The sequence below is a fragment of the Mus caroli genome, chromosome 15 (genome assembly GCF_900094665.2).
Source record: "Mus caroli chromosome 15, CAROLI_EIJ_v1.1, whole genome shotgun sequence".
NCBI lineage: Eukaryota > Metazoa > Chordata > Mammalia > Rodentia > Muridae > Mus > Mus caroli.
In genome coordinates, this window is record NC_034584.1 from 3,216,021 (window position 1) to 3,229,189 (window position 13,169).

General features: G+C 39.5%; 1 protein-coding gene across 3 annotated transcripts in view; it reads left to right on the forward strand.

Moving 5' to 3' along the window:
* Positions 1-13,169, forward strand: part of Fyb1 (FYN binding protein 1) — a 136,457-nt gene that overhangs the window by 115,455 nt on the left and 7,833 nt on the right. For all 3 annotated transcript variants that reach the window (XM_029470072.1, XM_029470073.1, XM_029470074.1), the window contains 3 exons: positions 1,166-1,232; positions 4,129-4,228; positions 4,707-4,869. In XM_029470072.1, the coding sequence (XP_029325932.1) occupies positions 1,166-1,232; positions 4,129-4,228; positions 4,707-4,869 (330 nt within the window). The remainder of the gene's footprint in view (positions 1-1,165; positions 1,233-4,128; positions 4,229-4,706; positions 4,870-13,169) is intronic.

Consider the following 13,169-nt stretch of genomic DNA (forward strand, 5'->3'; position numbering starts at 1 on the left):
TTCTTTCTTTCTTTCTTTCTTTCTTTCTTTCTTTCTTTCTTTCTTTCTTTCTTTCTTCCTTCCTTCCTTCCTTCCTTCCTTCCTTTCTTTCCTTTCTTTCTTTCCTTTCTTTCTTTCCTTTCTTTCTTTCCTTTCTTTCTTTCCTTTCTTTCTTTCTTTCTTTCTTTTCTTTCTTTCTTTCTTTCTTTCTTTCTTTCTTTCTTTCTTTCTTTCTTTCTCTCCTTCCTTCTTTCCTTCTTCCTTCCTGCTTGATTGCCTGCTTTCATTTTTGCTTTTGAAGACAGGGTTCCTCTCTGTAGCCCTAGCTGTTCTGGCTCTCACTCTATAGACCAGGCTGGCCTTGAACTCATAGAGATCCACTTACCTTTACCTCCAGAGCACTAGGATTAAAGGCATGAGCCACCACTACCTAGCCCAGCTCATGGCTACTTTCTATCAATGTTGTTTTTGCTATTTCTTATCACTTGGTGTATACTATTTATAGAAATGAGATTTGTTTTTGAAGGCAGTACAATTATACTATCACTGTAGGGTATAAACTAATACCTAACAAATCACAAAAAGGATATGGTGGATGATAGATGATACAGATAGCAAGATGAATGGATAGATAGATAGATAGATAGATAGATAGATAGATAGATAGATAGGTAGATAGGTAGATAGATAGATAGAGTTAGATGACAGATGATAGATAAATACATAGATCATACATACATACATACATAGATTTGGATGAGTGCAAGAACACTCCATAGTATGTAGAATACTGCCAGTGCCCAAGAGTGCTGACCTCTTTGTCCACTGTTCTGAAGTCCTACTAATCTTTCACTAACTATACTTGTGGAATTTTAGAGTAATAGCACTATTTCAAGTTTTCCCCCCAAATAATGATAGTTGTAATCATATTCACTGGTTTCCATTGTTAGTTTGTTTATGCACTGATTATTTGAAGTTGAATATTCACATTCAGGATGGTAAGGACTTCCTTCCTTCTTCCCTTACTTCCTTCCTTTAAAAGTAGATAATACCTTTAGTAGAAATGTATCCAGAAAAATCTCTTACTGGCTATGGGAAGTCTTCAGTTTACAGTAACATCACTGAATGTTTATATCAGAGTGTAAATGGACCATGTTTCAATATTTGATGTTCTGTCTCTTATTAGATGTGGGAGAAGAAGTTTACGATGATGTGGATGCCTCAGACTTCCCTCCTCCACCTGCAGAGATGAGGTCATTAAACTGTTTACCTTGCACTGAAGTGTTGACAAGGAGATTGCTCAACAGCAATGACCAGGAGTAAAAATCCAGCGTGGTGTATGTGTGCTGTGTGAAGTTGTGTGGGCTCTGCTGTCCCTTTCTAAAGCTGTGCCTGTTTCTGATCACACCTCTCACCTTGTTTGTGAGCAAATTATCCTAACCATCTCTTGTCTCTCCTCTGCCCCTCTTCATTCCTTCCTCTGACCCCAGACACTAGTTCTGCCCCTGGTTTCCTGACTAAGGTCTGCTGTCTGCTGGTGACTCACTGCTGTCTGTAGTCACTCACTTACTGGGAACATATACTTGAGATTCTGCTCACAAGTCACTTCAATGCTTCGTCTTCTCTCTTATTTTTACCCTTTTCCTTGACTTCTTTCCCCTGGAATATGCTTCCTTTCTATGCCATCCCTCAACCATTTTCTTCCCTGTCCTCCACCAATGGTTTTCTTGGTTAAAAAAAAAAAAAAGAAAATTATTACTTAAGAGGTCTTTAATGTATGTCCTTTTTGTTCGCAAGTTCATTAGATTCTCAAAATTTTTATGCCAATTCCTTTTTTGAGTTAAGAGTGAATAATAACTTCAGTTTACCCAAGATTTATGTTTAACTTTCAGGTTAAGGTGTATGAAAGGTACCTAAGACCAGTGAGGATAAAAAGAAGATCTTTTGGGAAGCCTTTGGAGGTAGAATGTAATGTGCTAGAACACTTGCTCACTTTTTGAATAACTATGTGAGGTGACTTGTGTACAAAAGCTAGAAACCTCTGGTGGTGTACCCCAGAAAGAGATGAGTGAGAAGACAGTAGAGGGCTGCAGAGATGGCTGTGATTAAGAGCACCGACTGCTCTTCCGAAGGTCCTGAGTTTGGATTCCAGCAACCACATGGTGGCTCACAACCATCCGTAATGAGATCTGACGCCCTCTTCTGGTGCATCTGAAGACAGCTACAATGTACTTAGATACAGTAATAAATAAATCTTAATGCCCCAGTACAGGGGAATGCCAGGGCCAAGAAGCGGGAGTGGGTGGGTAGGGGAGCAGGGCGAGGGAGGATATAGGGAACTTTCTTTTGGGATAGCATTTGAAATGTATATAAAGAAAATTTCTAATAAAAAAGAAGAAAGAAAAGAAAAGACAGTAGAGTTGACAAGTTAGCGGGCGCACATAGCATTACTGACTCGAGCTGAGCCTGCTGAGATGGACCGAAGAACGCATGAGAGGATGTCAAGTATTTACTTTTACCAGTTAAGCCAATTTGACTGAATAACAGACAGTATCAAGATCGAAGAAGCAGAAGGCAAAATATGCTGCGGTCCACACAAGTCCTACAGGCAAAGCAAGAAAGAAAGATGGAAGAAGACTCCCTCCCTTTTCGTTGCCTATGAAGGGAACGTCTCCCCATAGTGACCCACTCATTCTAATATTACTCAGCACATGGGCATTGTGCTTGTCTCTGATGAGCTCTAATACAATTTTCTGGTTTCTATTACTCTAGAAACCCCCACATCCCAGTAGCTGGCTCTCCGGGAACCCAGAGTCACATCCTGGCCCTTTTCTTGGAGCAAAACAAACGCCAGCTGATTAAACTTGACCAGATATGACTGTTGGGTTTCCCCCCCCCCCCTTACCCACTGTTTATTTTCAGAAATTAAAAACAATTCTATGTTTAAACACAGTATCCTATTTTGCAATAATTTATTTTCAAACATAGCTTGTGGTGCATATTCAGCATTCATTCATGCTCAGCTCATCCCAGACAGCTAATCTGGGCCAGCAATTCCACCGATGCTCGGATCATGAAAGTCTCCTGGGGCTAGATGCAGGACATGAGGTGGATAATGGTCCTAGTTCTTTTCGCAATGAGCAAGACAAATATTTTTTAAAAATTAAAAAATAAAACGAATCAAACATTTTCAAAAGATCACAGACAATTTTTTCTAGGTAACCAATGAAAATTAATAACAATATCAAATTTTCACTCTTCCCACCTATTCTAGTGCTTTCTTTAAAAACTCCCTTCTACGGGAATTCACATGTCTTTCTAGTTGTCTGTATTCAACTTTTATATTCTAATGAGCAACTTAATGAGATGGCTAAGGTGAAGATCGACTATTAGCTACCGTCTTTAAGATGTTCCCTCACGATATCAAAATAGTAATTTTATGTACATGCTTCTCATTAGCCAACACTTCCTCTCTTCCATGACTTCTCCATTTATTTCTGTTTTATTTTCCTCTTGTGTGGATCAAGTCTAGGTGTGTGATGTGTGAGTGCTCTCCCGCTCAACTCTGTCTTCTCCCTCATAACTCCAATTTAATTAGCTGTGAATATAGAAAGATAGATACATTTCATAAGTCATAAAACTATGTTCTTTTAAAAAGCAGTTTTGAGCCTTTTTAGTAACATTATCTCTGTCACTCAATTTTTGAGAGAGATAGAAAAATGTACAGGGTTCAAATGTAGGTCTAACCACATGAAACCATGGAATGTAAGCACTGGTCTAATATAACAGTAGGCCTTTTGGTTACAGTTTAACTCACTTGTATTATTTTCATGAACCACATCTATCTGTCAGAAAGACATTATTGGTTATAATGATAAGTACTGAGTTAAAAACAATATTGGCCAAAAATTTATTATTACATGCTGGGTGTGGTAGTGCATACCTTTAATCTCAACACTTGGAAGGCAGAGGCCGATTGATCTTTGTGAACATTGAGGCCAGCCTGGTCTATGTGTATACAGTGAATACAGTAAGACCCTGTAACAAAAAGAAAACATTTAAAATTTAATGTTAAGAATTAAATCTCTATTCTGATCTATTCTTTGCTATTTGTCAAAGTATTGGCTGATTTGTGTTCTGTCACCCTAGTCAAGGAATGAGTGTTGGAAGGGCAAAAATGGAAGAGAAAGATCCCAAGAAGCTAAAAAAGCAAGAAAAGGAAGAAAAAGACCTCAGGAAAAAATTTAAGGTGTGTAATACTTAATACAATTCAGAGTATGTAAACCTTTAAGTATCTGTATGTGAAGCTGGTGAGGTTTGAGGTGGCTTAGTTATTGTCACGGGACTGTGATAAATAGCCTGATAGCATCTTGAAGAACAGGCCATGATTTCTTTTGACTCACAGTTCTAAGCTACTGTTCACTATGAAGAAATCACAAAGGCAGGAGCTCCATGGGGCTGGTCACATTGTGTCTGCTGTCACAAAGCAGACAGAAACAAATGAATGCATATTGGTGCTTAACTTGTTTTCACCATTTTATACAGGCTCGGAGTCCCTGTCCAAGTCATAGTCCCAACCATAATTAACATAGTTCTTCCTGTATTGATTAACAATTTTGAGATAACCCTCCACATGCATGTGTAGAGCGAAACCCTTCTTAGTAAATTTGTCAATACATTTCTATAATAATTCGTATCATTAATGTGAATATATTTACCTTTTTCAGTACGACGGTGAAATTCGAGTTCTATATTCAACTAAAGTTGCATCCTCCTTAACCTCTAAAAAGTGGGGAGCGAGAGATCTGCAGATAAAACCTGGGGAGTCACTCGAAGTTATACAAAGCACAGATGACACCAAAGTTCTCTGCAGGAATGAAGAGGGCAAATGTAAGTCACAGCAGACACCACCCTGTGCCTTTAACAACAGCCAGGCCGGCTACAGCGGTCCTGCCTTTCTCCTAACTCATTTTGCTCTGTGGTTTGTGAGTTGTAGGACATGTTAAGAAACTGGAGCTTCTGCTATACTGAAATTGATGAATTCTACTTTAATGTCTTTGGGGGCCTTTTTAAGTTATAACATGATTACATCTTTTCGCCCACCCCCATCTTTTCTGTTTCCAATTTCTTCCTTGTATCCTCCTTTGCTCTCATTCACGACCTCTTTTTCTTTAATTGTTGGTGTGTGTGTGCGTGCGTGTGTGTGTGTGTGTGTGTGTGTGTGTGTGTAACCTGCTCAGGAATGATCATTTGGTATTGGATAACCAATTGCTGTGCTCTTCCCTGGGGAAGACATTCTCCCAATCTCCGTGTTCCTCCATCTTTTTAAAACCACAGTGGAGGCTGTGAGCGCCATCAGTGGCAGAACACAGGCTTGAAAATGCCAGTGGAAACATTGCATACACATCTGTAAGCTTTCTCACTGATACCTTTGTGATTTCTAAGCTCACTGATACCTGCTTCCTTTCTAGACGGCCTGAAAGTCTTATCTCCACAGGATGACTGTGTAAATCTCTTACCCTAACCCCACCCAGTAGGATGTGTTTTGTTTATCAGAAAGGCATTCTTTAGGTTGTATTTTGTTTTAGTTTGACTTCCTCTTTTTAAAGATGACTATAGTGTATGGTAGACAATGGCTCAGCAGTTAAAAGGTCTTACTACTCTTCTAGAAGACCCAAGTTTGGCTCCCTGCAGTCACATCTGACAGCTCACAAATAACTGTAACACCCCCCCCCCCCCCCCCCCCAGGGGAGCCAACATCCTCTTCTGGCCTCCGCAGGAATCTTCACTATTGTACTCATAACTCCACACAGACATGCACATATACATAGTTAGAAATCACATAAAATAAATTTTAAACAAGAAGGTTAGAGAAGGCGGGCAGGAAAGTACTACTATCAAACTATCAGCTCCTGAGTCATTAAACTTAAATGTTGATGTGACCCCTGTCAGTTACTGTCCTCCCAGGTAGTGAGCAAACTGGGTATGTACTCAGAAGATTAGACAGAAGGTTAAAGGCTGCTCCTAGGGAGGTGTAAAGGTATTCAGGATGTTGAGCAATCTTATAGAGAGTTCTGGAAGCCAGAGCAAAGCCCTCCATAAATAGAACAAAATGGTTTAATATTAGCAGAACATCTGAGACTGCCTTTCAGAGTATTATTCCAGGAGGATTGAATTACTGTGCACATCTGTAAAATAAATAAGTTATGTTGTCTTAGATAGGTTTTCCAATGCTGTGAAGACACACCATGGCCAAGGCAACTCTTTATTATAAAGGCAGACATTTAATTAGGAGCTGGCTTACAGATTCAGAGGTTTAGTCCATTATCATCATAGCAGGAAGCATGGTAGCACGCAGGCAGATGGGGCATTGGAGGAGCTAAGAGTTCTGCATCTTAATCCAAAGGCAACCAGAAGAAACTGTCTTCTAGGCAGCTGGAAGGAGGGTCTCTTGTGCAATGGCCTGGCCATAGAAGGAGACCTCCAAAACCCACCCCACAGTCACACACTTCCTCCACAAGGTCACACGTCTAAAAAGTACCACTCCCTATGGGCCAAGCAGATTCAAAGCAGCACATGCTTATCACGGTCTGGTTACAAATGGGTGAGAGACGCAGAGTAAGGTTTATTTATTTGGCTTTGGAAGTTATCGGTGGGTTACTCTTAATCCTTTTCTAATGACTGGGACTGGCTACCTCCCCATTGTGGACCCCAAATACTGGCTGTTTGAATCTTTCTGGGTTATTTCTGCCCCAGCAGTGTGGTGTCCTGGGGCTGGAGAGCACTTCACGCTGACACATGTTGGTGATCCATCCATCATATCTAACGGAGCCCTTCTGCTCTCCCTTGGAAATGTCTTGTTGATCATCAAAGCTAATGATGCTCAGGCGTCTATGTCCACTAGAATTCAACAACACTGTGGACGTTACAGAATGAAGACTGTTCCGGTGTAGTTTACAGTTCTCGAGTCAGGCCACTGTGGATCTGACAAAGATTTAAAGGCGATGCTCAGAGAACAGACAGGAGATAAGGAATATCCCAGGGATAGACTAAATAATACTTTTCTGACTTTGAATCTCTTAAAAGTCAATGAAACAGCACAGCTGATAACACACACACACACAAAAACCACTGGATTTTAGAAGGGAAGGGGAGAGTTAGAAAATTTTTTTTCTATTTTAAAATTAATAAAAGGAGATCCAGAGTAACTAAGATCTGGAGTATGTATAATTTTGCCATACTTAGCTTAAAATAATTATTTTTTCAACAATGATTGCAATTTTATATATCCTTTTTCAGAGAGATCAAAAACATGACAGGCTTAGATAAGGAGAAGAATGGAAGATGGACTGGTAAATTGGAGACCATAGAGCAGAGGTTGGCGGATTATTTGAATCAAAATAGGGAACCTTCAGGATAATTCAATCTAGAATTTACAATAACACCAAGAGATGAAAGAAATCTTCAAAAGATTAAGAAATTAAAATGGCAGCCCATAGAGATTAAAAGGCTTCAGCTATAAACCAACATGGTCAGACTAGATATTATATTTATATTGTCAAGGATCAATTACTAAACAGAGGTCTATAGACAGAATTAAAAATCCAGGATCTACTTATTGAGGTTGCCTTGAAACAGTGGCATATAATATATGTTTTGGACTTTTTAGAGCTTGGAAAGTTGAATACGTACACATGTGGATACATCATACTATTAAAACATATTCAGAATTTCAATGGGCCTTTGCCTTTAATCCTGACAAGGATGATTCTGAGATTGCATGTTTGCTGGAGATGGTGACTGTCTTGGAAGTGCCTTTGCATTTAGGACCTTTTGAGCTTCAGCTGAACTAACTTTCTCTCTTTCTTTCTTTCTTCCTTCCTTCCTTCCTTTCTTCCTTTCTTCCTTTCTTCCTTCCTTTCTTTCTTTCTTTCTTTCTTTCTTTCTTTCTTTCTTTCTTTCTTTCTTCCTTTCCTTCTCTTTTTATTGGATATTTTCTTTATTTACATTTCAAATGTTATCCCCTTTCCTGGTTTCCCTTCAGAAAAACACCCTCCTCCTATTCCCTCCCCCTGCTCACCAACCCATCCACTCCTGCTTCCTGACCCTGGCATTCCCCTACACTGGGGCATAGAGCCTTCATAGGACAAAGGACCTCTCCTCCCATTGGTGTCCAACTAGGCCATCCTCTGTTGCATATGCAGCTGGAGCCATGAGTCCCACCATGTGTGCTCTTTGGTTGGTGGTTTAGTCTCTGGGAGCTCTGGGAGTACTGGCTAGTTTATATTGTTGTTCCTCCTATGGGGCTGCAAACCCCTTCAGCTCCTTGGGTCCTTTCTCTAGCTCCTTCATTGGGAACCCTATGTTCAGTCCAATGGATGGCTGTGAGCATCCACATCTGTATTTGTGAGGCACTGTCAGAGCCTCTCAAGAGAGAGCTATATCAGGCTCCTGTAAGCAAGCACTTGTTGGCATCCACAACAGTGTCTGAGTTTGGTGGTTGTTTATGGGATAGATCTCCACCACTATGTTCATAGCAGCCTTATTTATAATAGTCAGAAGCTGGAAAGAACTCAGATGTCCCTCACCAGAGGAATGGATACAGAAAATGTGGTACATTTGCACAATGGAGTACTACTCAGCTATTAAAAACAACGATTTTATGAAATTCATAGGCTAATGGATGCATCTGAATGATATCATCCTGAGTGAGGTAACCCAATCACAAAAGAACACACATGATATGCACTCACTGATAAGTGGATATTAGCCCAGAAGCTTGGAATATGCAAAATACAATTCATAAACCACATGAAACTCAATAAGAAGGAAGACCATAGTGTGGATACTTCTATCCATCTTAGAAGGGGGGAACAAAACACCCATGGAAGGAGTTATACAGACAAAGTGTGGAGTAGACACTGAAGTAATGACCATCTAGAGACTGACTCAGCTGAACTCTTATGAACTCCTTTTGTCACTCCTTGTGGTTCAATCTCTCTTCTCTCCTCTTCTCTCCTCTCCTCCCCTCCCCTTCTTCCCTCTTCCCCTCCCCCTCCCCCTCTCCCTCTCCCTCTCCCTCTCCCTCACTCCCCTTGATCCTACCTGGTGGAACTCCCAGTCCCATCCTATTCTCTCTTCTGCCCAGCCATTGGGTAATCATCTTTTATTGACAAGACAGAGAATAAATGGTAAGCATTATTTACACAATCTTGAGACAGGAGATTCTTGACATAAGCACATAAGCATTAAAATGCAGTGTCTAGATTGAAACTAGATGTGAGGATAGAGAGATCAGCATTTAAATAACACAAGAATGGACTTTACATGGTACACAATAACATTATGCCTACACATATTTAATTTCACCTTTTGCCTTTTCAAACTTCTTGCTTTTCTTAATTTTTATGAAATTTCTTTCTTGTTAATTCCTTCTTTGGCCTGGATCCTTGACAATTCTTAATTTCCCTAATTTCTGATCTATTCTCTATACATTCACTAGGACTTGGAATGATTACCATAGACATTTAACTCTTTCTCACCTAGGTCACCACAAATGGTGTTACCAATCACTTCTCTGCTAACCTGTTAACAAAATATTTTCAAGAACACCCAATCTCTAGGCAAGCATACAATAGATGCCCTTCATGATCGAGATCCATGGACAAGTGCAGTTTGCTATCTAGAACTGCCATCCAGAAATACAAAGTACATGGCATTCCATGAATAAAGTATGCCGGTTCAGTCCCACTGAGTTACTTTATTTAACTTGGAATGCATTCATCGTCCATTGAGATCAATTCAATCATCCTCTTAAACTGGAAGCATCCTTGCTCCTAGCCATTGAAGCCTGGTGAATCTCCCCTTCGCCTCTATGACACTGCTTCCACTGCTGAGTGGCTTGTTTCACCAACCTGCTGCTCTCATTAGACTTTGAGCTGTCGCAGAACTCCAGTGAAGTGTTCCTGATGTTGGATTGTCCTCACTGGTATGATGCCCCTCACCTTGAGCGGGACTTGATCAAAAGATTTCTAGTCTTGGTCTTAGAGTTCTAGCCTAAGACCCAGATAAAAGTCTGACATAAACAGTCGCAACAACACCTGCTGAATACTTTAACTGGTTGGCAGACAGTCCTCTGGCTTGCCCTGTCAGCGTGTATATCATTAAGGACTCTGAATAAGGTTCCTTCCTTATTTTTACATCTTCTCATGACCAGCCATGACTTGTTGTACTTCATCACCAGCATGACTAATGTTTTACTCACTCCCAATTTTCTTCAACCTATCAGAAAAGTCGGCAACCTAAGATTTAGACTGAGCAATTGAGAGGTTAAAGCATAACTGTGTGGAGCAAAAGTCTCTGGTATAGATATTGTCACATTGAATTGGGTCTCACCCACTGAATTCTACAAGTGTGAACTGTGTAGGCACTGGCATTTAAATATATATTTCTGGCAGATTCTCAAATGTTTAAAACACTAGCTAATATCTACACACATTCTACAATCTGATGCTCATAAGCTGAGAGTTTTCCCACCTCCTGTCACTGGAGAAAAACTTTCTCCAAAAAAGGAGGAGGAGGAGGAGGAAGAAGAAGAGGAGGAGGAGAAAGAAGAAGAGGAAGAGGAGGAGGAGGAAACTTCAAATGGCTGGATATCATCACATAACTAGTTGATCATTTCTTTGTTTTTGTTTTTTTTGTTTTAACAATACATGCTTACTGGAAAAAAATTGTATTTAGGAACTTAAAAAGTCAATCTGGACCATCTGTGGTGGCACACACTTAACACCCCAGTACTTGGGAGGCTGACTGAGGAACATCACTTGAAATCAGGAGTTCAAGGCAATCTTGGTAAACATAGTGAAGACTCATCTGAAAAACAAAATGGATGGATGGATATATAGATAGGTGGATGGATGGATAGATAGATAGATAGATAGATAGATAGATAGATAGATAGATTGTTTAAAGTCATTCTAATAGGAAATCTCAGAAACCATCAGAAGAGACAGAGAAAAAAAGAAGATAGATTATCTTTGTGAAAACCAAAATAATAAATTACATTCAATATTACATACCATTTATTGTGTTTCATATCCCTTCAAGTCTGACATCAGTTCACTTGTCTGGACAAGTCCACACCATATGATTATATGTTTTTAACTGCAGGAGACGAACAGTTACTTAATTTTATTTTCTGCAAATAAAACAAATAAATAAATAATAGGCAGTCATTTGATTGAGGAAAAACTGAAAATACAGTATAAAGTTTATTTAAATTTTTCCAAGCAATTGTCTATTTCCTTGGTAACTCTATATTTCCAATGTCTTCTCACAGGTGAGTTGTTAGCCCTGAGACAAGGTGGTAGGCAAACATTTTAGGAAGAAAGTGACTAGTAGAAATGGTGGGGGAGGTAATTTTGCTAACTGCTCTACCACACCATGCATTTCAAGACTTTTGTACAAGGCACTGGGTTTTTTTTTTTTTTGGTTTTTTTGTTTTTGTTTTTTCTGTGAGCAGAAGGCTTCCAAATGACAACTTGATGTGACTCATGAGAATCCCAGGAATATCAGTGCTCATGATAACGTAAGGCTAAACAGAGAGGCTGTTCTGCACCATGACCATGATTTTGTTTTGTTATCTGAAAGTTTTTTCATATTTCCTATGAATATCTCATATTGGTAGCATACCATGTGAATACAGAGAACATTTTTCTCCCTGCATTAAAAAATGACGTCTAAGAACTATACTGCCAGGATTGTGTAACAATTCGTGGTAAGTCATTTGTTTTGAGACTATCACAAACCATCCTGGAATAGAATCAAGTCTTAGCACTTGAGAGCGCTAGACAGCAAAGCCTATGCTATGTTAAAATTCACTAATCCCATAAAAACACTATGTAAGAGATTTTATAGTTAACAAGCCCTAAATTATCACGTCATCGTGGAACTCGTGTAGAGTAGCACAGCCTCCCCCCACATGTGACCTCCTTTACCTGAGTGAACTTTCTTCAGTATTCACAGTCATTGATATCTCCCTCCCTCCTTTCCCACACACACAAAGAAACAGCAAGAGGCAGAGAGAAGAGCGGATTTTAACAATAGCATCTATAAAGGAGTCCTCAACAGAGAAGAAAGCTGTTACTTCGAACTCTTGAGCAAGGACATTCAGGAGGGGGGATACTAAGCTTAGGAGTGTGAGAGAATATAGCTTTTAGAATTAGTTCATGAAGTTGAGATAATTAAGCTGTGTGTTATGAATTATTAACTTGATTACATAAAGGACAGCTAGTGGTGGTTTAACCAGGCCTGCAAATTTTTATCGTAAATGAGTTTTAAATTAAAAGTAATTTAATTGAAAGCAAATTACCTAAAAGCATCAGCAAATAATAATAATCTTTAATTTCCAGAAAGGTGGTTACATTTTCCTTTCATGAACTTTATTTTTCGTAATCTTCTGGAGATTTTTTTTTAATGGAAACATTTAATGTTAGAAAAACTTATCAGCAATCCTAATCAACAGTTTATAATTGTGTGTGTATATATATGTGTATGTATGTATACACACACACACACACTTCTTTCTTCAATTGCTGGCAGCCTGAGTTCAATCCCCACTACTCGCATGGTGGGAGGAAAGAACGGATGTCTGCCAGCTGCCCTCTGACTTCGAAATGATTATATTAAACAAAGTAAGTCTGATTTGAAGAAACAAGTTTCTCTGCATGATTTCTCTCACACGCGGAACCTCTGTCTAAATGTGTATGTGGGAGGGGGCGAGGAAGGGGATGAGAAGGGAAAGGGCAACCTTAGAGGTGGGAAGGGCCACCATTTGGAAGGAGGGAGGGAACCATCAAGAGAGGGACCTGGGCCACAGGGGATGTAGCCAGAGAAGAGAATAACTTAGACAAAAGTGTGAGGACACATGTGTGAAAACACTGTCATAAAATTACCTTTTAGGCTGACTTTAAAAATTAATAAAAAAAAGAAAAAAGAAATAGAGTAGAGAAACATGATCAATTTCCTCTATGTGCACATTCTATACACATGTAGTTAGTCCATGTTATCGTCTTAAAGGTTTTTTTATTTTTATTACTGTGAGTGTGTGTATCTGTGTGGGTGTCTGTGTCTGTATGGGTGTGTCGTATGTGGGTGTCTGTGAGTGTGTGTATCTGTGTGGGTGTCTGTGT